At 43.4% G+C, this 25,528-nt stretch overlaps 2 protein-coding genes across 2 annotated transcripts; one reads left to right on the top strand and one right to left on the bottom strand.

Moving 5' to 3' along the window:
* The first annotated feature begins 9,563 nt into the window (after positions 1-9,563).
* On the top strand, positions 9,564-18,446 carry LOC127301726 (eukaryotic translation initiation factor 3 subunit A). The gene is made up of 14 exons (XM_051331990.2): positions 9,564-9,715; positions 9,901-9,982; positions 10,293-10,774; positions 11,581-11,796; positions 11,874-12,242; positions 12,331-12,360; positions 13,023-13,250; positions 13,363-13,524; positions 14,207-14,428; positions 14,504-14,707; positions 15,169-15,372; positions 15,466-15,546; positions 16,663-16,864; positions 17,616-18,446. The coding sequence occupies exons 2-14, from the start codon at positions 9,937-9,939 to the stop codon at positions 18,155-18,157; spliced, it is 2,988 nt and encodes a 995-aa protein (XP_051187950.1). The 5' UTR covers positions 9,564-9,715; positions 9,901-9,936; the 3' UTR covers positions 18,158-18,446.
* Positions 18,447-20,796: 2,350 nt separating this feature from the next.
* On the bottom strand, positions 20,797-24,826 carry LOC127301725 (GDT1-like protein 5). The gene is made up of 12 exons (XM_051331989.2): positions 24,666-24,826; positions 24,506-24,574; positions 23,540-23,599; positions 23,417-23,464; positions 22,839-22,927; positions 22,722-22,758; positions 22,593-22,640; positions 21,687-21,755; positions 21,545-21,589; positions 21,390-21,451; positions 21,234-21,306; positions 20,797-21,145 (listed from the first exon to the last, which is right to left on the bottom strand). Exons 1-12 carry the CDS (start codon positions 24,684-24,686, stop codon positions 21,068-21,070), a joined length of 699 nt encoding a protein of 232 aa, XP_051187949.1. The 5' UTR covers positions 24,687-24,826; the 3' UTR covers positions 20,797-21,067.
* Between the last annotated feature and the right edge of the window lie 702 nt (positions 24,827-25,528).

Raw genomic sequence — 25,528 nt, 5'->3', positions numbered from 1 at the left:
GGCATCTGGACTTAAAAATCCGGGTGTTGACAAGTTGGTATCAGAGCCATTGTTTGACCTTAGAAGACCCTAGTTAGAATGGACGTCTGAAAAACTTAGTTTCAAAACCAAAGAAGTGAATACTTGGAAAAACTTATTCTCCCTCTCATCCTTGAGATCTTTTTCAAAAATGAGAAATTCATGCCCTAATTTTTCCTTGTAGAACTACCTAAAACTTTGCACACTTGACTACTTCTTTAACTTACTTATCCTAATTGCTCACAGATGGAGTACCAATGGGAGTTCTATCAGCTTGGTCCTGGAGGCGACCTAAGGTTCGAAAAGGATTTGAAGCAACTAGTGGAATATCTAGGACACCCGTATCCCGAGTTCTTCGGAATACCCGTCAACAACCACTCCGGAGAAACACCTCGGTGGGAAGTTTCTACTGATCTACGAAGAAAGCTTGGAGCCCCGGTATGGGAAACCATCTGGATTTCTGTAACGGGAAACACTTGGAAGGAAGGACTAGTCAGAGCTATGCAAGAAGCAATTTCCCGTCTGTGTGGACAAAATGAGAACAAGATCAAGAACACTCGCTTCATCTACTACCCAAGACATGACTCCATGGGACGATCGATGACCATGCCCCCACACACGGAGATGAACCCCTATGTAGCACACCAGGACTTCAGGCTGTACAAAACCCGCAGGGATTTGGACAACGCCCTCGCCTCTCGCCAAGCACATCACCCGTGAAGACGAAGAATCCACCCGGAAGAGTAGTATCTCCCCAGCACTTAAGTAGGTGTGAGTTGTATCAGGATCCCCTTGTATCGTAGAGCGAATGAATGGTTCTTCAAACCAACGGTGTGTTAGATCTGTAATGTGTGATGTTTGGTATGAATGAAAAAGTGTTGTTGGTTATACCCCCCTCAACACTACTCAAATGTTTAAGTTTTGAACTTCGTGAACTCTAATTCAAAACAAACCGTAGAAATTTCCCTCTTACCTTATCATCTACTCCGATACTCAGATGGCCCCACCAACCCGCAACGCCACCCAAGACGCCATGCTGCAGATGCTACAGATGATGATGGTCGACCGAGAAGCCGAGAGAGCTGAACGCCAAGCCAACATTGCTGCACTGCAGCAGCTTGCTCAGAACAACAACGGCCATGGAAACCACGACCACCCTGGGTCAAAATTGAAGAACTTTCAGAACACCAACCCACCTATCTTCAACAAGACCGAAGAGCCCCTCGATGCCGATGACTGGCTCCAGACGATGGAGAATAACTTGGAAGTAGCTGGAGTGGAAGCCAATGAGAAGGTCTTGTTTGCAACCCACTATCTTGCCGGACCAGCCCGCGCTTGGTGGACAAGCACCCGTGCCCTGAACGGAGGTCAGTTCATGACTTGGGAGGATTTCAAGCTCAAGTTTAGCAAATACCATGTGCCCCAAGGATTGATCAAGATGATGAGAGACGAGTTCCGCAAACTCAAGCAAGGCAGGATGTCCGTGGTAGAATACCACGACAGATTTCTTACTCTGTCAAGGTACGCCCAGGACGAGACCGACACCAATGAGAAGAGGAAGGAGAGATTTCTGAACGGACTCCACGACGAGATGCGGACTGTACTGGTCAACATTCCCTTTGCTGACCTAGAAGCCCTGGTGGACTCTGCCATTCAGATGGAGGGCAAGCTTCACCAAGCCAACGAGAACCGCAAACGCCGGATGATGAACCAGCATGGGTCCAGCAATACCCAGAAGTACCGCAACAACTCATCTGGAGGATATACTCCAAAATACAACAAGCCCCCTGCTCAGAATTACCGCCCAAACTACACCAACAACCAAGGAGGACCCCCGAAGCCCGGAGGCAACAACAACAACAATCACACCAACAACAACAACAACGGAAACAACAACAACAACAACACTGCCCCTAGGACTGGAAGCAACGCCATCCCCGTCGCCAACAAGGACAAGGCCACCATCACTTGTTATGAGTGTGGAGTGGTTGGGCATTACTCCAATGAGTGCCCCAAGAGACTCGCCAAGATTGCCGGCAACACCGCTGCACCTGCTCAGAACCAACGCCGCTTTGCCGCAAGAAAGAACCAGAACAACAACGGCCGCTACTACAACATGACTGCCACCGAAGCTCAAGAAGCACCTCAGAACATGCCAAGTATGTCTTCCTGTTAAATCATATCACCCAATCTCTCTTAGGAACCTAACTTTTCTTAAAATCTCGGGACGAGATTTGTTTAAGGGGGAAGGGTTTGTAACACCCCAAATTTCAAAACAAAGAGAAAATAAATTTCCTTTTTCCAAAAATGAGAACCAACAAAAACTTTTCCGATATAGGGTGCTATGCTTAGTGCTCCTACCTATTACTTGTGTTTTTGCCATGACGAGTGTTATTATGCTTATGTGATAAACCCTAAAACCCTAAAGTGATCAAGTGAAGATCACAAACCAAATAAAATTAAAAGATAAAGAAATCAAATAAGAAAAAAACCTAAACCCTAACCTCCTCAAAAATCCTTTGGATCTATTTTGAGAAACCAAAATAGAAGAAAAATACATATGTGGGCCTATAGCCCTAATATGGAGGTTTTGAACTCTACTTTTCTTACTTTGCTAAAATGGTGGTGAACCCTTGCAAAACTTACTAAACCCTAAACCTCATCCCTCTTGTCATCAATCTTTGAAAAATAAAATAAAAATAAAAGATCTTATTTAAGAAAAAGGCATATGCAAGCCTATTGATACTTGTTGAAAATGATGAGCTTTGCCTTGTCTACCTTGAGTAGATGAATTGAAATACCTCAACACACTCAACAAAGCACTTACCAACCAATTCAAGTGTGAAACAAAATAAAATCAAACATATGCATAGAGGCATATGTGCCTATGGCTATTTTTGTAAAACTTTACCCTAGGCCTTTCTACTTTATTTAGAGGATTGGAAAACCTTCATAAACCTTATCTAGTACTTCTCAAACCCAATCCAAAGTGAAACAAAGGATTTTAAAAAGAAAGTAATAATGCCATAGAGGCATATGAGAGCAAAATATCACATTTGTGAAATTGAGGATCTTGACCCTAAGAATTGTAGTGAATGGTGGGATCACTCCTATATACCATTTCAACACTCAACAATATCAATTGGATCAAGCCTAGTCAAATTAAAAATCAAATGCCACATATGCATAGAGGCATATGTGACACATAGCCATTTTCACCAATTCTTGTCCTATGCACTTCTACTTTGACCAAATGGTGTGAAACCATCTCTAAACCTAATCTAACCCTAAATTGACCCTCAACCTTGCCCAAGTGAAGCAAGGGGAGCACATTACAAGAATAAGAAAAATTGACATGTCACCTCTCATGTGTTATGGCCAATTTTGCAAATCTTTGAGCTAGACCTTTTGGAATGGTTTCAATGGTTGTGAAATGTTCCTAAACTAGTAAGAATCACTTTGGAGTCAAGAAAAATCAAATCAAAAAGAGAGAAAACAAATAGGGAGAAAATCCCATTTTCACTCACATACACATTTAGCCATTTTTGCAAATCTTCAACCAAGGCCACTTTGGCTTGTGCCATTGGTTGTAAAACACTTATATATCAATAACAAACACAAATGCATCAAAGAAACCAGAATCAAATCAAAGAAAAATGCAAGTTCAACTCACATAAGTTAATGGTCACTTTGCCCATTTATAAAATGTTACCCACTTTGCACCCCTGGTTTGGACTTTTCCTAAACCAACCTTGACCAACTCTTGCCATGTCATCCAAGACCTCATCAAGATGAACAAGTTTGATGTTGACCATCAGGGTTGACTCTGCCTAGGTTGACCAGAATAAAGGAGACAAGTAGAGACATTGAAATAAAAAGAAGATTCACCCCAATTTGAAATCTTGCAAACTTTCACCAAATTAACCACCACCACCACCTTTCTACTTCAAATAATATATGAATGCAATCCCCCAAAAATATTTCCAAAATTTGAAAACATTTTTCTTTCGGCCATTATAGCAAACACCTTGTGAGAAAATCTTACCCAAATCCAATTTCACTATTTGCAATAGTGTATAGCCAATTTCTGGTCACCACTTGCTCAGGCCTTGTCCCCTGGTCCCCTCCAACCCCAATGCCACCTGCTCAAACCCTAAGAACTAGGCAGACATGGCAATGCCATGCCATGCCGGCCATGTCCCCCATGGACATGCTTCCCCTCTCTCCCCACCTATCTAGCTTGGCCGACCATGTCCCTCTGCTTCTCCACACTCTACTGAGCCTGCCTATCCTAGCCCTGGTCGGAGAGAGACACGGCAACGCCGGGGACGGGTCGTGCCCGACGCGCCCAGAACGCGCCAGACGCGCGCCCGACCACTCTGGACGCGCCAGTGCATCGACGAGCGCCGTCGACCCAGGCCCCCTCTCGCCCTTTTCCTTCTCCCACGCACTCCCCTGGACGACAGCCGCCCGCCAGACACGCTCCCGTGCCGGCGCACGCGCCGGAACCGTCGACGTCGCGCCATGGCCTCCACGCCGCGTTCCCGCCCCTGGACGCTATATAAACCCCTCCGCTCGCCTTGGACAGCACCATCACACATAGAAACATCCTCCTCTCCCTCCTCGAGCCTCTCCTCCTCCCTCCTTGCCTCTCCACGGCTCCAAACCTCGCCGGAGTGCACCCGGCGGCCACCCTCAAAGCTGCCCAGATTTTTGTCACCATAGCCTCCAACTCCTACCCCATCTTGTAGCCCTTGGAAAGAGCTTTCCAACGCAACCAACCCCGCCTTAATCCGAGCTCCGAGGTGAAAGTTATGGCCCCCGCAAGTGGGCAGCATAGGGAGGAAGACGACGGCCCAGCGCCGTCGGATCCCGATCCGACACGCCGCGTGCTCCGCCCGCGCCCGACGTGCATGCGCCATGCATGCGTGGCCCAGGCCGCAGCTGGGCCGGCCCACTTCTTTTCCCGCCCCCGGTTTAATTTCAAATTTCGTTTAATACTTTTTAGATAAATTGCAAACTGATGCTGTGTTAAAAATTGAATAACTCCAAATCTACTTGGCCAAATTTTACAAATTTTATATATTTGGAGAGCTTAGAGTTTTCTCTACACAATGCCATTGGATTCAAACCCATGTATGTTGTAGAATTAATGTAGCAAAATAAACAAGACATGGACTTTTCTGCCTTAGAATAATTATTAAAAATCAACCACAAATGATTTTAAGTTAATTACAACTCCTATAAATCACATTACACTTGTACTAATTGTTTATGCAAAAATATACCATGCTTACTTTGAATGATCATGGCCTAGATTAATTAAAGGACTATATGGCTATTTCTAGTCAAAGATATTGTCCAAAACTATTAATAAATCATAGGGGAGTTTTTCTCTCACTTAAATCTTGTCATGAACAATTCAAAATGAGGTAGAGACTCTGGTCATATATGTCTCAAATGAATTGTTGATGATATTAAATCACCTCAATAGTAGTTGTTAACTTAGTTACAACTATGTGTTAAATCATACGAGAGGTATTCCTCTCATTTAAATCTTGTTCTTAAGTAATTCAACATGAGGTAGTGACCATGGTCTATAAAATCTCATATTGAGTTATTTGGTGACATTAAATCACTACCATGTTAGTATTAAATTGCATGAGGTATGGAACCTCATTTAAATTATTTTCTCAGATGATAAGTATGAAGAGGTTGACTTTGGTCAACCTAGGTCATATATTATTCATAAGAGAAATTAAATCTTAATAAGATAATGAGAGGAAATTATTTCTCTAAGTAATTAAAAGTAACACCTAAGTTAGTATGAGAGGAAATTATTTTTCTTAAATAAGAAAAACACATTCACCAACTTAATAGTAAGGTGTGATGCTAGTTTAAGTTGTGTGAATCATGTGTGTGCTTAGTTTAGTAAATAAGTTTGGTATGATGATTGTGTACCCCGTATTGTATTTTAGACGCTAGTACCGGAGACTATCAGGAGGAGGAGGTCTTGTACAAAGAGGAAGGAGAAGAGAACTTTGACCACCACCTCAACCAAGGCAAGCTAATATTCTTGCAAAGTGCAAAGCCCTTTGGGGCAAGGCACCATAAATCTTATCTTTTCTTATATAAGCCTATCCCAAGTTTATACCTTACAAGTTTTACTTGTTTTCTCAAGAAGTTACTGTTATAGTTAACTTTGGTCAAAGTAGAGAAATTTACTAGAGTAGTAAAGTTAGTCTCCCTCAAGCAAAGCAAGATAATACTCTTGCAAAGTGCAAAGCTCACCATGAGCAAGGCATTACCCCATTTACTTTATGCTTATGATCCTATTTCCCAGTTTTACTTTACAAGCTTTATTTACTTTTGTTTTATCAAAGTACTTTTTGATTTAGGATTCACTTGATTAGTATTGGATTAGTACAAGAGTATCAAGGTTAGCCTAGAAGCAAAGCAAAATACTTAGCACCCCTCATACTTAGATGCTAGTGCTAAATTAAAAGTGACTACTTTAGTTGGGAACTTGTGAAATGAAATGACTTTGAAAACCTTGGAATGATGAGTCATTCTATTTGAAAGATTTTGAAGGTGAATATGATCTGTGAATGACTTGGTGAACTTTACAAAAACTGATGGTTGGGTTCGGATGCGATACCATTCCAATTTTACAAGTACCCCCACAATACCTGAATCTGGGTAAGGCTTAGCTGGAAATTTAGGTGTCTTAGTATGTTCCCTTTGAACAAGCGTCATAGGGGTTATGCCGAGGCTGCCTCCGTTGAAAGTGAAATGACGTGAATTGAGGTGAATTGTACGGCCAAGCCCTGTGCAGTTCCCGGGTTGGCGGTTTGCTTTCACCGGGAGGCCAAACTCATGGGGAGAGGTGCCTATACTAGGGTATGTAAATGAAAGGTTAGGATTGGTAGTTCGCGTACTGCGTACGATAAATCAGGGCCAGTTACCCCTGACGAGCTATTGCAATTGTTGTGGCACAAGTGTACAACCTCTGCAGAGTTTAACCTATTCGAATAGCCGCGTCCGCGGTCATGGATAGTTGGAAAGGCCACACTGTTCCGTCATCAGAACTTTTTCTAAAAACTATGAATGGTGAATGGTGACTTGTGAATTTGAATTGGAAAGGTGACTTTGACTTCGAATCACAACAGAGTCGTGGGAATGACACTAATGTTCCCACTTGAGATAGTTAGCACATGAAGAGTTGTTTACTAAAATGTTTGTGAACTAAAATTGGCTTTATGCAAAATAAACTAGAGCTTAGCACCCCTTACTAGAATTGTTAGTACTTACATTAGTATTAGTTTGCGAGTACTTTAAAGTACTCACGGCTGTGTCCCTGGCTATTCAAATGGCCAGACTATGAAGAAGAGCAGAACTATCAAGACGACGACCAGCAGGACGCCTACGACAACTAGGGAATCTTCTGACGTCAGACGTTGGCCTGTGGACTAGAGAGTCCCTTCTATTTACGCTTCCGCTATGAAACTATGAACTTTGTGTCCGTTGATCAATAGATCAACTATTTGTGTAATATTGGATCATGTGATCTCTACTTGTAAGACGACTATGGTATGTAATGAATGATGACTTATGATATTCAACTGTTATGTCTCGCAACAACAATATTCCTGGGATTGCGATGTATGGCATAACAGGCATCTGGACTTAAAAATCCGATTGTTGACACGGTGCCAGCTGGGCCAAATTAGCTTTATAAAGTAGCTTAGCACATCCTAGACTCCATTAGGGTTTCTTGCCTTGTAAGCCACCCTCTCCCCTATATAAGGAGAGGGGGCACACCCCTGCGCGGGAGGTTCCAGGAGGAGTTCGCCTGTTCAGAGATCATGTACTGTACATCTTCTACCTCTGGCCAAGGGCCAAGTTCAGGAATACATACCGGTTTCTTTCCATCCTTTCTCCCTGTTACCAAAACCCTCCCCGAATCCTCTAGCGCACATTCGGCCCCAACTTAAGCCATCCTATGGCATCTGTTTGTTTACCACGACGACATGTATCTTTTTGGCTGACCTCGAAGCGGACATATAGTAGAGGGCAGGATGCCCACATATATTGTTAAAGAATTACTACTAAAAATGACCATGTGAAATTATTTTGTGAATTTACTATTAAGAATTGTTGCTCATGTGATATTGTTTATGCTGATGCGAAGAAAACTGCTTGAGAAATATTGCACAATATTGGTGAGGAATTACTGTATGGTTATAGTTGGCGAATTGCTACTAGAAATATTGTGTGGAAATTACTATTTATGCAGAAAAATTACAGCACTAAACTGCTGATGGAGTACTCATGTGACACCTAGGATGCTGAAAGTTCGGTCTTCAACATAACTATACCATCTAGAATGTGTTGGCTGCTTTGGATTTCGACCTAAAATTTACATATGTGCCAGTTGGTTGGGAATGATCCGCTCATGATACAAGCATTCTTGATGACAACTTGTCTAGGGCTGATGAGTTAAACATCCCTGCTGGTAAGTTCTACCTTGGAAATGTTGGATATGCATGCCAACTTGGGATTCTACCACCCTCAAGGAAAACTGGATACTATCTATAGAGTTCAGTTCAAGGAACAGACCCGCATAATGCCCACTAATTGTTTACTCTTAGACATTCTAACCTTAGAATCACCATTGAGAGGGCATTTGCTGCTTTGAAGAATAGTTTCAAGATCCTTGAGCAGAAACCATTCCACACTTATGAGGCCTAAGTCAAGCTGGTTCTTGTTTGCTACATTCTTTATATGTGGATCTTAGGTTGGGACGAATATGGGATTTTTCAAGAAACCATTGTTCCCAATGGAGTTGAGACCGGCCATGGCGTGGAGCAAAGCAACACTAAAAAGCCTCGAATAACAAGAGGATGAAGTACACAAACGCAATGTGGGATGATAGAGGCAGCACCACCATTTGAGAAGAAGAAGAAGAACTTCTCCTTTGGCAAACTCCCCTTTCATTACCTTTGGACTGTAATGATAAACCAACATTCGTACTAGTGAGGAATAAACTGATGAAGTGACGTTCTACTATCTATGGATTAATCTAAACATCGCATTGGCTATGACTGATTTGATGAACTGCTAGCTTGTTGGTGTAGCATGGTAAGGTCACCAGTAGATGGAAGAGGTGTCTGTAATCGTTGGTTGGATGCTACCAAACAAACAACGTTGCATCACTGTAGCATTTGAGCTTGTTTGCGGCCAACCAATCATGTAGTCGCTTTTGACCTGATTGATGCAACCCAGGCTGCCAAACGAAGCTAAGAATATGATGTGAAGCTCGTTTTAGACGGAGTGCCAAAATACATACGCATGTAGTTCTTGATCATCCCACTCCCTTCGATTCGGATGCTTCATGCTCCTCCCAAATCCATGGCTTACACCAGATGACCAGAACTGCTCTGTGTGTGGTATCTTCCTGTTGTCAAATATAGACGCGAGTAGTACTCTAAATAGCATCGTGGGCCAGTCCAGTTGTAAGCTGCATCCTGTCCATCCTTTTCACATCCAGTGGCCCATAATAGGTCGGTGCACCCCCAACCCAACCCTAAAAACAACTCTGCCTCCCCGCCGCCGCCACATCCACACTGCCCTCCGCCTCCAAATCCTCGCCCCCGCCCCTTCCGCCCTCAGCGCCACCGTCTCCGGCGATCTACAGGTACCGCCGCTTTCTCACATCCCCTCTCCGTCGCCGCCTCCTAGCCCCCCTATCCCATCGGGCAGCGGTGCACTGCTATCTTCCGCGATTTTCTCCCGGGATTATCCGATCTAACGTTCGTAGTTGTCGTGCCGTGAATCTGCGAGCTAATCCTGGTTTTTCTGTTCTTCGCGGCTGGGATGCAGGAGTAGATCGCCGCCGGACAGCCCCAGCCCTCGACCATGTCGACATTCGCCAAGCCCGAGAACGCTCTCAAGAGGGCGGAGGGTGAGTCTCCGGAATCCCTCGCGTTTACTTGCTCACTAGATTTTATCCGCAAGTAGTTACCGATTGTTGTCGCGGTGGTTTGGCAGTGGTTCCTGCTCCGATTAGTGTTTCTTAGCAACTTGTGACGACGTTGAGTTGTGTACTGTTGGTTCATCTGTTACGTTGCCCTCTTTGTTATAACCGGTACATTTGAACCACTTATTTCATACCACATAGGACAGGCTCTCTTTGCATGCAATCAATATCTTCTCAGTTTTCCATATTTCGCTTGAAGATATTCACACTGTTCATCCCCTTTTATTTATTCCAGAGTTGATAAATGTTGGGCAAAAGCAGGCAGCGCTGCAGGCGCTGCACGATCTCATTACATCGAAAAGATACAGGTCATGGCAAAAGCCTCTCGAGAAGATCATGATGAAGTACGTAGAGCTGTGCGTAGACCTCAGGAAGGGCAGGTTTGCCAAAGATGGCCTTATCCAGTACAGGATTGTCTGCCAGCAAGTCAATGTGTCCTCTTTGGAGGAGGTCATAAAACACTTTATGCAACTCTCCAACGAGAAAGCTGAGGAAGCAAAGGCTCAGGCGCAAGCCCTGGAAGATGCTCTGGACGTCGAAGATCTGGAAGCCGACAAGCGTCCAGAGGACTTGATGCTCAGCTACGTTAGTGGGGAGAAAGGGAAGGACCGATCTGACAGGGAGTTTGTCACTCCATGGTTCAAGTTTCTGTGGGAGACGTACAGGACCGTGCTCGAGATACTGAGGAATAATTCTAAGCTCGAAGGACTATATGCTGTAAGCCTATTTTACTACTTTGCCATTATCCTAGTGGTCATTTCATTAGGGTCCCACTACCAGACAGCAAATCGCATATGATTTCATCCTAGTGTTTCGCTCTAGTCATTCTGCCTGTCATTACATTTCAGAAACTTCTCTCTGGTATATTTGATGTAGTTGCTTCAAGTATCTTCTCCAAATAATGTTGTTACTGGTTTAACCAACTTGCTTGAGACAAAAAGGCTTTGTTGTTGGTTAAGCCGGTACATTATGATGCTTTATTGCCTCTCTTTCCTTTTCTGTTCTTCTGTTTGAAATGAAGCATTTAGCTCCTTCCTATACCTAACCAATGCATTTTGTATTATTTCCCTTCTATTTCTTTGGAAATATGGTACCGACTTGATTGCATGAACTTAGTATTCTATACTCCCTCTGTTCACTAATGTAAGACCTTTTGGACATTTCAAAGTGGACTAGATACGGACCAAAATGAGTGAACTTACACACTAAAACGTGTCTAGATGCACACCAAAGTAAGTGAACCTACACTGAAGCTAAAAGGTCTTACATTAGTGAGCGGAGGAAGTACTAAATTCTTTGTACTACCTAATGCGTCTGGTTCTTTTGCACTTTCCCTATTTTTGAGAAGCAACTATTTGGTTCATTTTGCAAATATCTAGCCAATGCATCATGTACCTGTTATGTACCTTCTGTTTCTTCTAAAAGAAATCTGCACAACTGGATCCCCTGAACGTAGTATTATGTACTAAATGATTTTTACCAGAGCTAATCTGTATGTTCTTTTTTAACCTTCCAATATGCAGATGACTGCACACAAGGCGTTTCAGTTTTGTAAGCAGTATAAAAGATCCACCGAGTTCCGTAGGTTGTGTGAGATCATCAGAAACCATCTTGCAAATTTGAACAAATATCGTGACCAGCGAGATCGTCCTGATCTGACTGCTCCTGAAAGCTGTAAGCTGTACCTTGACACTAGGGTCGAACAACTGAAAATTGCTACAGAACTTTCTCTATGGCAGGTGTGTTTCGTAACTGATTTTATCTTCTCAATGCTACTACTAAAGAAATGAAATTCACCAACCAACTCTTCTTTCAGGAAGCCTTCCGATCTGTGGAGGATATCCATGGTTTGATGAGCTTGGTGAAGAGAACTCCAAAACCATCTGTTCTGGTCATATATTATGCCAAACTAACTGAAATATTCTGGATATCCGAGAGTCATTTGTATCATGCCTATGCATGGTTGAAGCTTTTCAACCTGCAGAAGAGCTACAACAAGAACATAACTCAGAAGGATCTGCAATTACTAGCATCTTCTGTTTTGCTTGCTGCACTTTCTGTGACACCATATGACAATAAATATGGTGCATCTCATCTTGAGCTTGAAAATGAGAAAGAACGTGGCTTGCGCATGGCCAACCTTGTCAATTTCTCCCTTGATTCCAAGCGCGAGAACAGAGAAATGGTTAGCTACAAACTGTTTTCCATGTTTATATTTCTCCAGAATATAATTATTCGTTTTCTGATAAATAAGTGTCCTGTTCCCTTTTCAGGCTTCAAGAGCATCTCTTCTCTCTGAGTTGGTATGCGAATCCATTTCTGCATGCTGTATTTTTTTTATCATATGCTGCCAAACAGTTAAATGTCTTGTGTGTTATCACATCTATCCAGTCTTTCTTTGCCTTTCCTTTGACATGTCTTAGTCTTCGCCTTATAGAGGCATCTAGAAGACAATCTGCTATCATGGTGTCACCTTGTACATGTTACCAAGCATTCGTGTTAGAATGATCTCCTCTGATGCAGTCCTTTTTTGTATGCACTTATGTGATTGTATTTTATGCATTCATAACCACATGGTAGCACCTCATGCTAAGAGATAAGCACCCATCTGTCCTACTAGGCTAAAAAACGTTTTTGTTTTACTAATCACACCTGAACAGGCAATGCCATAACATGTGTTCTGTTGCTTAAGATAGTTGGTAGCTCTGAAATATGCAATATATCTGGAAGTATATACATTAATTCATGGAAGGGTATCTCTCAAGTCTCAAGGCATCCATGACGTGCTGCCGTGCTTGTGTGTTGATTGTATTGGCTTGCATCTCTTATGTTGCAATATTTTAATCAAATGCAGAGATGCTTATATTTTCTTGTTGTGCCATCACAGACTTATGTTTTGGTTTTCTAGATTTAGACTTCGTTGCTTCGCCAACTCTTTCTCATATTCTGACTATGATATGAACAGGCTGCCAAAGGAGTGATTTCTTGTGCTTCCCAAGAGGTGAAAGATCTATACAACCTTATGGAGCATGAGTTCCTTCCTCTTGATCTCGCATCAAAAGTACAGCCGCTACTTTCCAAGATTTCTATGGTCGGAGGAAAGCTTTCAGCAGCCTCTTCGGTTCCAGAAATTCAGTTATCGAAGTACCAATCTGCATTGGAGAAGCTTACGGCACTGAGGGTGCTGCAGCAGGTTCTATTCTATGTCTCACTAACAATAATATATGTATTCACGTCTTCTTTTATCATACCTTGCATTACTATTTGTGAAACATGTTGATCAGCTCTCGTTTTGAACTTTTCAGGCATCTCGGATTTTCCAGTCCATGAAAATTGATATGCTCTCTAGAATGATCCCGTTCTTTGACTTCAATGTTGTGGAGAAGATCGCTGTTGATGCTGTGAAGCACAATTTTGTTGCTATGAAAGTTAACCATTTGTCTGGAGCCGTTCATTTTGGCAACATTGTATGTGGCTTAACTCTGTACACTGCTACCTTCTTTAGGCTTCTCAATTTCTTCATTGAGGGCTTTATTTCTTTGCTGCTGCTTGATGGCTATAAGGATCAAATGTGTTGCCCTGTTTTGTGGTTTGCTATGTTTTTGTTACCTACCTTCTCATATTCGTAGGCCGAGGAGGCTTGTTTCTATAGCACACTATTAATAGTGAATGTTTCATTTTTATCCATTATACTACCTCTGTCCATAAATAGATGCCAAAAATTTATCTAAATTTGAATGTATCTAGCCATGATTTAGTGTATAGATGCATCCGAATTTAGACAATTTTTTGGCATCTATTTATGGACGGAGGGAGTACTATAAATTACAAATATCTTTTCATGGTATGATTTGTCTCCATGGAAATAATAGTGTTTGAAGGTACAGTCTGTTCACATGATAATATAATTAGGCAACTGCATTTGCTTAATTGTTCCCTTCACTTATTTTAGTTACTGCATGTGGCAAATTCACAGCTCATGATTTAGTTGTTTTTTTCTGTGGATTTTCATCTTAGATGCTTCAAAATGTACGTGCTAGGCAAGAGTTTATTTTCTGTTTCTATCTTATATGTACAGTTTAATGGGTTTCTAACAATCATCTTTCTTCCCATCTATTCACTGTGATTTGAATTTATTTCTCTCTTCAGGACATAGAATCTGATGGTCTTAGTAGTCACCTTAGTGTCCTTGCTGATTCCCTAAGCAAAGCGAGGACTCTTATTCGTCCACCTGTGCATAAGCCATCAAAACTTGGTGAAAACTTGACTAAACTCGCTGGAGTGGTTGAGAAAGAACATAAAAGGCTTCTTGCGAGGAAATCTATTATTGAAAAACGCAAAGAAGATCATGAGCGCCAAATATTGGAGAAGGTTTCCATTTTTCCTGTGCTGACCCTTGGTTGTTTCTTGTAATCTTTTTTCATGGGTTGTATATATTATCTCCAGGAGAAGGAAGAGGAGACAAAGAGAATGAGTATTCAGAAGAAATCTGCAGAGGAAGAAAGAGAGAGGCTTTCAAAGGAACAGAGACTTAGGGAGAAACTGAGGATAGAACGAGAAATAGTGGAAAAGGAAAAAAAAGAAGCACAAGCACAGTTAGCTCAACTTGAAAATAGCAGGAAGAACAAAAAGAAACCCATCTTTGAGGGGGTAAGAAGTTGTGCATTTCCAACAATTAATGCTCCATGCTAACTCACGGTGTGCTATTTTATGTGTACTTGGTATGTAACTTAACATACTATGTGCACATCATAAAACCTGGATGCACTTCCAATTATTAGAATTTTCATAAGGTCATATTTCTGTGTGTTCAAGTCCATATCAATATCAGTCTATTTGTTTCTGTGCCCTAAAAATAAGATGAAAGCAGGCTGTAGATGAATGTCAGTTGGTGTAGATAAAGTGCAGGATCGTTTGTTTCTGTGGCTGCTGCTTAAACGGTTTGGGAGTTTAGGCAAATCATTATAACTTGCAGTTTGTGATACGTACATAGTCGGATGCTTGTACTAACCAGCCTGAACTCTGTAGCGATACTTGTCTTATCTGTAAATTTCGATTTTCTGATCCGTAAATTTCTACTAGTTTTAATACATTGAATGTTCACATGACAGGAGCTGACAAAACAAGGCATGGTGGAGCTGGCAGTGCAAATGCAGATTAAGGAGCGCCTGGAGATGGAGAAGAGACTGCAGAAGGTTGCAAAAACAATGGATCACTTGGAGAGGGCAAAGCGGCAGGAGGAAGCACCACTGATTGAGGAAGCCTTCCAAAAACGCCTTGAGGAAGAGAAGATCCTTCATGAGCAAGAGCAGCTGGTTTGTCTTTACTGTCATTTTGTTGCTTACAGGATGCTGATGATGATGGGCTGTAACATTCTCACATTAATTAATTGAATTCAAACTTGGTAGAGAGAGATTGAGCTTAGCAAGCAACATCATGCGGGCGACTTGCTGGAGAAAAATAGGCTTTCTCGATTGTTGGAGCATAAGGTATGTATGCCACTTGCAACTTTGTTCAGCCAGTGCTGGTTGCTTCTTCTTATATCAGAGGATCTTTGATCCATTTTGTCATGTTTTTTTTTCATTATCGGACTTTCCAAGCTTAAAATAGTCAATTTGGACACTGAGTGAATCTTGAGGGTTTTGCGGCGATTCAATGGGATACTGTACTTGTTTGGGGAAAATTAAGTGGCTTTGGCATGTCATTTAACAGTACCAAGGTCTTTGTTTGTGTTGTTTTGTTCTGCCTGGGTGATTGCTGTGTAGGTCTATCTGGTTAAACCCATGGTAGCCGGAAACGGGGAACGGTGCCCCGTCCCCTGACTCGGGAACTTCGACTCAGATCGAGGGTCGGGGTTGACGCGTGGGACGAGACGATTCAGTGCGGGAATGTGACCCGGTACGCTAGGTTCGTCGACCCTGAATATGCCTGACAGCACCAGGTTCTCAAGTACAGAGGTGAGCGAAGTTGGCGATGCGGCAGCTGTAGGTGGGAGGCGAAGTGGCGAGGGATGGCAGGCGATGTGCACGCTGAGGCAAGGTAAGATGCAAGCAGCGAAAGAACTTCTGGCAGCGAATGGTTTAATGGGGACAAGGCCAGGGAACGACTAGCAGGCTTAGATTTCAAAATACTTGGGGCCAGTTTTCGTACTGTGCGCTGTACGTGGCCCATCTGCCTCAACTCAAGACTGGAAAGAAATAGAAAATCTGCATCGACCTATCGGACCGTCTCCGATTCATCATTCCCAAACTACTTGGATCGTGTCCTGGCTGTCGATCGGTTCGTTGGAGAGATGTATACTCCTGCCGTTTCCTGTTTTTGTTACCCATCGATCCTCGTACCTTGTTCCCGTCCCTTGATCCCACCGTTCCGGAAACATGGCTACTATGTTTAAACCTGGAAATGAGTTTTGATTAAGGTGAATTACCACTGGATGATTCTGTTATCATGTATTTCAGCATGCAATGTATTCAGTTTTGGTTTCTTTGGTATTCTTAATTTATGAGCCTTTTCCTTTTTAGAGGACTATCTTCGCTCTGTTAATCTTGCAGAAACTTTGACTACTCTCTTATCTTCCCTTTTCCAATTCCCTTTTGCTGTTCCAGAATGCTTTCCAGGAAAGGATTGTACAACGCCGTGAATCTGAGTTTAGTAGCCTAAGAAAAGAGAGGGATGAAAGGGTCAATCAGTTGATATCTTCAAGAAAGCGTGAAAGGGAAACTGTACGGAAATTGATGTATTATCTGAACCTTGAGGAACAGCGGATCCAAAGGCAGCGTGAGGAAGATGAGGCTAGAAAACGTGAAGGCAAGTGTATTCTTGGACTAATTTTATTATTTGCTCTACTTGCCGACTGCACTATTAGAACTCTAGTATTGTTGCTGGTAAGTTGAGTACTTGAAAATGGCAACTCAATGATTGTTCTTGCGACTACCTAGATTTTCCAACTTACATTACTTCAGACTAGTTCTTGTTTTAGTGGGACAAGATAGAATGCTCTTCTGAGTATACTCTAAAATGTTCGTGCTACTTTGAATTATCGTTATTGGTGTTCGTGCTACTTTGAATTATCATTATTGGTGTTTGTGCTACTTTGAATTATCGTTATTAACTTATATTTGATTTCTCATATTTGGATGGTGGATAACTGACCATAAATCTTACTAGTTCGTGCTTTGTTGCTATTCCATAATGTTGTCAAAATACTCCCTCCTTGCCACAATATAGTGCGCATTGGTTTCCGCGGAAGTCAAACTTTAAAATATATATCATATTAAAATATGCTTTATGTATATCATATTAAAATATATATCAAACTTTGAGTAAGTTCTTTGAGAAAAATGTCTATATCTACAATACCTAATGTCTATCAAATTAAAATATACTCTATGATGAATCTGATGGTATTGATTTGAGATTCTAAATGTTGATATTTTTTGGTATAAATTTTGTCAAAGTTTACACGGTTGACTTCGAAAAAATCTTATAGGTGCTTATATTTTGGCATAGAGGGAGCACAACATTCTAGCTGATCAAATATTATTGGTTTAACTTGCAGATGAAGAGAGGAGGAAGAAGGAGGAAGTTGAGAGGAAAGCAAAGCTTGATGCAATCGCAGCTAAGCAGGCGCAGAGGGAAAGGGAGATGGAAGAGAAGGCACAGAGGGAAAGAGAGGCTCTCTTGAGGGGAGCGGAGCCCGTGCGTGCACCTGATCCTGCTCCTGCTGTTGCTCCGCCAGTTCGAGAACCAGCACTGGCAGCTCCAGCAGCATCAGCTGCTGCTCCTAGCAGGTATGTCCCGAAGTTCAAACGTAGTGGTGACAGCAGCAGCCAGAGGCCAGCAGCTGCACCTGAACAAGACCGGTGGGGCTCTCGTGATGATCGTCCTCGCCCAGATTCTCGGCCTCTCCGCCAGGATGCTCCTCCTGCACGCCCTGAGGCTGCCCCTGCCCGCCCTTTTGCACGCCAAGAGGCTCCCCCTGCCCGCCAGCAGGATGGTGCTCCTGCTGCTCCTTCAACTGACCGCTGGCGTCCTGGTGGATCTAGGCCCTCTGCAAATTCTTCATCCACTCCCTCGTCTGCCCCTTGGAGGCGGAGCTGAGGCTACCTGCAATAGAACGTGCTCTGCCAGCTGGTTTTTTTTTTTGCCTCCTTCAAGTCCGGGAGCTTCTCACACAATGTCCGCCTCTGATATCTATGAGCATGTTTACTTGAATTTGTTTCTGGTGCACCAAATGCTCCTAAATTTTCGAAGCAAATACTTGTGTTAGACCTCAAAATTTATGTTTGTTCTTTTGAGTCACAGTACTACATACATAACGTGTTGCTATTTGTTATGGTGCTCGAAGCTTTGTTTGCTTGCAGCAAGGAAAGCTATTTATTGGGCTGCATTCGTCTGCTTGCGTTACGTTTTGCTAAAGATCAATAACTTAACTTGTGTTTGGTCTGTCTTACTAAGAATCTTGAACCTTCTAGACAGCTAATCTTAGAGCATCTCCACCGGCGGTCCCGATAGTGATTTGGGGACCGGCGTCGTTTTTGGGCTCGCATTGGTAAGCCTCAAACGGCGTTGGATATTTTTCGAGCCCAATAGAATCGCCGGCAACCCCGTGTCGGCCCCTTCACCAAGGGCGCGCTGGTGCCTCGCGGAACGACGGTTTTCGCTGGTGGGGGCGCCTTGTTAGCGAGAGGATGCGACGGTTCGTATCGGCCGTGACGCAGGAAGGTTGGTTATCGGTGTTTAATGTCCTCCCGCACGGAAACCGATGCGTTCACGAGGGCAGCGACTAGCCACGCGGCGTCCAGTCGCCGTAAATGTGGGTAGTTACCACCGCTATATAGCTCGTACGCCGTCCACCACCACCGCTCCATTCTCATCTCCACCAGCGCCACTCCATCCTCATCTCCACATCAAAATGCCGCGCCGTATGAAGACCACCTACTCGATGCTTGGCCTCAACGGCCGCGCGCTGCCTCCACCACCACCGCAGCCGCAGCCGGAGCTGGAGGCCGACGTGGAGTACAGCTCCGACGAGGACGAGGACCCACGGTTCGCGGCGTGGCAGGAGGCCTACGTCGCAGATGTGGAAGCAGAGGCGGTGGAGGAGGCAGCGCAGTCGGGCGAGAAGTCGCAGGCCCCGCCGATACAAGCGGTTGAAGGAGGAGCAACGTGAGTTCGTCAACGACGCGAACCTCCGGCACACCCTCGAGATCTCGCGCCAGCGAGCAGCCACGGAGGAGGCGGAGCGACAAAAGCTCGCAGAGCTCAACGCTCATCGCCACTACGAGGCGTTCGCCCGCCAGCAGGCGAGGCGCTTCAAGATCGAAACTTCTCGAGAAAGGCTGGAAGCGCGGGGACAGCGCCGCCGGCAAGCTCCTGCGACGCCGGCCGCCATGCTCCACCGCCAGATGCGCGAAGCAACGGTGGAGAAGCGGGCACGGACGCAGCCGACAATGGCGAAGAACGACGACGAGGCAGGGCCGTCGAGCGCCCCAGGCCAGTAGATCAGGATTAAGTTTTATTTTAGCTATGTTTAAATTCGAGCTACTTTTGTATAAATTTCGTATGAATTTGGGTTTTTAAATATCATGTTAAATTTCTAAATCTATCGGGGCTGCCGTTTTGAGGGTGCCGGTGTGGGAGCAGCATCCCCAAATAGAGGATGCAGTGCCGGCGCCCCCGAAACGGAGGTGCCGACGCCCCTACCGACGCCTATTTGGGGGTGGAGATGCTCTTACATATCTTGTGTAATGTACCAGGTGACCGGCCAAACCATGTTATCGTACTTCCTCTGTTCCATGAAGGTTGTCTGAAATTTATTAAAATTTGAATGTGTCTAATGTATCTAATGTAATGCTATTTAGTGTATCTTCATGGGATAGAGGGAGTACGATAAGTTCAGATTTCATTTCCTCTGTCGTTTGTGAGGTAGCATGCCCCAGCTAATTTCACCTCCTAGTTGTAAGCCTACTAAGGGGCTGGTTCAAACCTTCTAGAATGAGAGAAAATCTGATACCAATATTTACGTTGGGGTAAGGAGTACAAGTTTCACTTAATGGGGTAATTTAGAGGATTTATGGGAAACCAATATTTACGTTGGAATACGTAGAAAAAAGTATCCGCACAGCTACTCAGTATTCACTTGCTGCGTCAAGCACTCTGCCATCCGTTTTATTTCCAAAACTGCCACAGTAAAATAAAAGTAAGAAGCATGGTATACAGGTATGCGGTATTTATGCCAACTTATATAACGTCACGATAACGAACAACCAAATTAGATAATAGATCAGGATACGAACTTTTAAAAACTTTTAAAAACAATCTCGTATGCACAGGGCAGATCGGCCTTAGTTAGGTTGCATACTGTTGGTGAAAAACATTGAAGACCATAATACTCTGTTCTTTTAGAATGCTGCCGGAAGAGATACGACACCAGAAGTTGAAGCTTTTTTGAGGAAACATTTCGCCATGAATGTCAGGTTATGACTCTCTACTTTGCTTCTGGAACACGGATTGATTGTTAGATGGCACAAATCGTACGAATTGCATCGTAGGCACACCACTGTTTTTTTCCCTTGAAAATAAGACTGTTTCTTGCACTCTGTCTGAACTTTGCTGAGAAATTAAGCAAGACAGCTTCAACTCAATCTTTTAAAGGCAACTAATCCAATTCAATGCTAATCATGCTTTTTCGATATCCAGTACCAAAACCCTGCCGTTCACCTTGGCACTGGGACCAATAGCTTGTACTACATCAGATTTTACTGAATATTTCCAGGTTCTGTGACTGGCAGGAAGCAATCACTAGAGATTTTAGTAGCATCTAGTTATTTATGAATGACAAGCCAAATGTTACAATGTGTTGACTAAACTATGAATCGCCAGCCAGTTCATGAAGGACGCCTGGCTTTTGCCGCCATCAGCCATCAAATAGGGCAAGTCAAATAAAAGCAAAGCGTGATGATAACTAGACACGAGGCCATGCTGCTTCTGCTGAATTTCCTGGAGACATTACAGTTGCCCTTCTGGTCCTGACAACAAAGACATTATGCCAAACAACAGGAATAGCACTCCACTTGACAATTCAACCTACAAGAGATAAGTGTCGCATTAGATGTAGGGCATTTCACTTGTTTGAATAGAGTTCGAGAAACAGACTTCAGACAGCGATTCCTACCATCTTCTCAGATATCTGCGAGGCTAGGCTCTTCCCTCCCATGACAGCAGCAGTGGTGCAAAGTGCTTGAGCTCTGCACACAATTAGGTTTTGTCAGGAACACACGGTGAACCATTTGGAAAGACCACATAAAGGAAAAGAAAGAAGCAGCCCTACATGACTCCCCCGATGACAACACCAAAAGGATTTTCATCAGCAGCCAAGCCAATTGTAGCAATCTGACAAGATATTAAACAATATAAATATACCAATAAAAATTGAAAACGTGCTCTGCAAATGGGAAAATAGATCAATTTTTTTGTACAACTTACCTGGCTCTTGTCACCCCACTCACCAAAGAAAGTAATGGAAAATGCCTACACCAAACAAACAATGGACATGTAAATGTTTATAATAAACCACAAGCATCACATTCACCATTTCTTCCATATGATCGAGTTGTCTAGTTAATACCTTTATGAAAATTGGTGAGAAGAACTGCATGAGGAATGGTCTTTTCTGTTTCTTCTTATCATCAGTTGCCTAACAATCGAAAAATATTTGAGTTGCCCACACAGATAAGCATACAAAGACAAACTAAGATGTATTGCTCCCGGCTCAAACACACAAAAAACTTGTTCTTTCTTAAAAAAAACAAATCAGTTATTATGCACATATTTCAAGTTTCGTGTAAAGTTCTGCATTCTTGCGGCCTGGGCAAAAAACTAACCTACGGAACCAAAAAAAAATGCTTCTTTTAGCTCCTCATTTTTTTGTAACATTACAAAGACAACACATAGACACATTTCTCACGAGAAATTCAAGATATATATATTTCCTTTAGTATCTACATGTGACATGAAGACTTTTTAAAATTTGTTTCTGGGGTTTCCAAATTCATTCTTTAAAAATAATAATAATAAAGAGAGCACAATCCTGGGTGCTCAAAGTTCATGTCTAGAAGAAAGGACAGTAACTTGCAAATGCGAGCTTCTGCTCACCCCTCAGTAAGCAAATTTTCTAAATAGTACAAACAAATAACAGAAAGGGAATACACACAGAGGTGGACTTGTCTTTCCAGTACTTTTGCCAAAATTACATGAAAAGTAATATACTCGTTATAACATGGAGCAAGCAACAACAACTGCATGCTCACATTCCACTAGAATTGCTAGGACACAACACTTCCCTTGATAAATGATGAGAATATATGGGGACCAGGACTCATTTTGCTGACTGTTAAAGGAATGGAAAGTCTTCCGCATTTTATTTCATAACATCTATGTTTTGAATGTTAATATAAAAATATCCACAAAAACACGGCAACATTTTGGTACATGAAAAAGATGATCTAAATGGGCATGTCACTAGTGCACTGACCTTCGATTTATTTTTTGATTCTCCTTTGTTACTCTTAAAGTCCGCATCCTGAAAAACTGGCACATGTTAGCTATAAACCACTTGACCTGCAATTGAATGGAACTCAAGGTATTGATGAAATTTGCAAACCAGCTTTGCTTCCATTTCAGCCAAATCTTCTGACTCTCTGCGATGGAAGTTAGTTAGTGAGATCATTCACTAAAATGCCAAAACAGAAAACAAGTAAGCGATCAAGTAGATCAGTACCCGTCTTCTTTGAAGCCTTCCCACAACGACCAGATGCCAAACACAAAGAACAGCAGAGTGGTGATATGATGGGTCCATTTTCGTGATATCTGTTCGAACAAAATACCATAAGCTATACATTCTTGCAACTTGCAAGGTGATACTTTAAGAAAAACTGGACATATAATCACAAGAAGACAGTCGAGAGAACAGGGTTAGCGGTAATATCCGCCAACAGGTTCAGAAGTATTGGTTCAATTAATACACATATGAGGGCAGTATGACTGTTACTGCAACATTTGATGTAAAGGTATAATCAGGACAAGGAATATAAATGTGATTCTCTATTTTCAAAAGAAATAAAACTGCCACCAAGTATTAACATTAGATATTTGAAGAGCATCTTTTCACTAAGTCACTCTAAAATGGGTTCGTTCCTTTTTGCTTGCTTACTGTTCAGATACTAACAACCACAATGTCCAAGCAACCACTACAGAATATAGGTAATATAAGGGAACACCTTTGGACATAATAAGGTGAATAAGTGATGAGAAATTATGTCTGGTAGGTCCAGAAAATTCTTGTGTTGAATAACTTACCAGATTTGGTGCAACCCAGCCTAGAGAAGCAGATAAAGCCGTCATCACCTAGAGTTTTTAATTCGATCAGTAAAGTAGAGAAAACAGGTCACTACATTCGAGCATGTTTAAGAAAATGCTTACTGTTAATGCAGATAGACAGCCGGCAAGGACAAGCTTCCGGGGATGGCGCATGGCCAGAATCTTGTAAAGGTAAATGAAAAACATGATAAGCACGGTGCTCAAGCCCAACTATAAAAAAAAACAGAAATAGAACAGAGTAAAGAACATCTTTGTCGGGATGGGGAATAATTGTGCGTGTATCACTAGAGAGGAATATGTTTGCCTTGGTACTCGAGACTCTGTCAAACCCATCATTCTCTGAAGAGGCTAGGATGCTTCTAAAGTTACCCTGGTGCTGCAAGTGTTGTGGTGGGAAAGGACTAGCGTCTCATCAAAACTAGCAACAGTCCAAATGGAAGTGGAGTTGCCCAGCTCGTATGGCAGGCCAGCAAATTGGGCAAGCGCAATAGCTCCTCCAACAAACCATAGGCCCCTCTTTAGGCTTGTGTGGATGTCTACTTGCGTGGAACCCACGCGCACTGAGCTGCACAGAGCAGGTGCCTCAGGCTGATTCATCCAGGGAAATACCAAACGCCCAGCCGATTCCCTCAGTAGAGGAGTGAAAGTACTTTTCAGGTAGAAAAAGGGGCACTTACAGTTACCGATCTCTTAATCTTAGCTAAAGATGTCATTTTTAAACTAGCTAGACGCAGCTAATTAATGAAGGAATTGTTTTTCAGAAGCTCACGTGCTCGCTGTTTCGCCCGAAATCTGGAGCTACCCTCCCCGCCTGCGCCTGGCTCTTTCACCTAACCAAGCCGAGCCTCCCCTAGTAGTCCTCTGACCTAGTAAGTCTCAGATGGAAAAACAGAGAGACCGCCGGCGACGCTGGCATATGGTCGAACAGCTCGCCCGCACGGAAGGAGGACGCCGACCGAAATTCCGGGCCTCCCGGCAGCAGGCAGCTCGTTTAGGCGAGAACGCTAAAAAAAGAAAAGAGCCAAGAAACTAGAAAAAACGTCGGTGGGTGAGGAGGCGGAGATGTACCGCGGCGGCGAAGAAGGTCTTGTCCCCGACCTCGGAGAGCACCGTCATGGCCAGCGACTTGGTAAGCCCCTGCGAATAACAAGAAGAAACAATTCAATTCCGCTGCACAGCAGCAAAGAACTGCGCAGAAAGAGAGAGAGAGGGGAGGAAGAGAGCTGACCCCGAGCAGAGACGGCGACATGGCGGAAGCGGGTGGGCGGGCGCCGATTCCGATCTCGGGGGGTGAGGAGGAGGCGAGGTGCGCGTGGGCGTTGGCAGGGGGAGGCAGTACTAAAAGAGGCGGAAGAACACGGCCGGGGGGCGAGAGGGCCGTCGGATCTGGGGTGGGCGGATCCTCTGCTTTCGTGCGCGGCTGCGGCGTCGGGCTATTTTAAAGTCGTTGTGTTGTGGGGGTTTTGGGTGGATGGCACGAGATGCGCCGTGCACGGTCACCCTCTGTGGCTACAAAAACAAAACACTCGCTCTCAAATAACAGAAGACAAAGGAAATCAGTCTCAAACTCAAACAAAAGAAAAGGAAAACTCTCTCTACTTTTTTTTCCATGAAGGAAATATATAAATATCAAAACATACCAATTACATCCAGCATCTGCAACAACGCAACACCCTAATGACATTGCAGATGCACACAACCAAAAAATAGAAAAGAAAACCAAGAAACAAAAGTCATGCTACAATATCCTAGGCCTAACAACAGCAATACATCCGCCACCAAGACAACAGCTAAAATACAGACTCTCCAAAACCGACGCCTCCAAGAAGGGAACAGTGCTCCAACACCGTCGTCGCCCGATCAAAGATCTTAGGTTTTCACCCTGAAGATAGTCTCCGCTCTCAAAACAATGCCTCCAACAAGGTCATTGCCAGGTACAACCAGTTAAGGCCAGACCTTGGATTTTCACCCTCAAAGGCAGGACTCTGAACTTCACATGTGTTGTCGCCCCCACTTTCATACCGCTGCTGTGAAGCCCGAAATACCAAGCAAGTCCCTCAACGGCGCGGAGACTTGAACCTCCTTTAGCTA

This window comes from Lolium perenne, chromosome 7 (assembly GCF_019359855.2).
Source record: "Lolium perenne isolate Kyuss_39 chromosome 7, Kyuss_2.0, whole genome shotgun sequence".
Taxonomy (NCBI): domain Eukaryota; kingdom Viridiplantae; phylum Streptophyta; class Magnoliopsida; order Poales; family Poaceae; genus Lolium; species Lolium perenne.
The sequence above is the reverse complement of the archived record's forward strand: the minus strand, read 5'-3'. Positions and strand labels throughout refer to the sequence as shown.

What these genes read in the sequence shown, in the direction of transcription:
- LOC127301725 (XM_051331989.2), bottom strand. Translation starts at nt 24,686, where the DNA reads ATGTCGCCGTCTCTGCTCGGG. An exon ending in TGTCGCCGTCTCTGCTCGGG is followed by an intron (nt 24,575 to 24,665) that starts GTCAGCTCTCTT and finishes TGTTATTCGCAG; the next exon opens with GGGCTTACCAAGTCGCTGGC. An exon ending in AGTGGGGTGACAAGAGCCAG is followed by an intron (nt 21,452 to 21,544) that starts GTAAGTTGTACA and finishes ATATCTTGTCAG; the next exon opens with ATTGCTACAATTGGCTTGGC.
- LOC127301726 (XM_051331990.2), top strand. Translation starts at nt 9,937, where the DNA reads ATGTCGACATTCGCCAAGCCCGAGAACGCTCTCAAGAGGGCGGAGG. An exon ending in CGCTCTCAAGAGGGCGGAGG is followed by an intron (nt 9,983 to 10,292) that starts GTGAGTCTCCGG and finishes TATTTATTCCAG; the next exon opens with AGTTGATAAATGTTGGGCAA. An exon ending in CATCTCTTCTCTCTGAGTTG is followed by an intron (nt 12,361 to 13,022) that starts GTATGCGAATCC and finishes TGATATGAACAG; the next exon opens with GCTGCCAAAGGAGTGATTTC.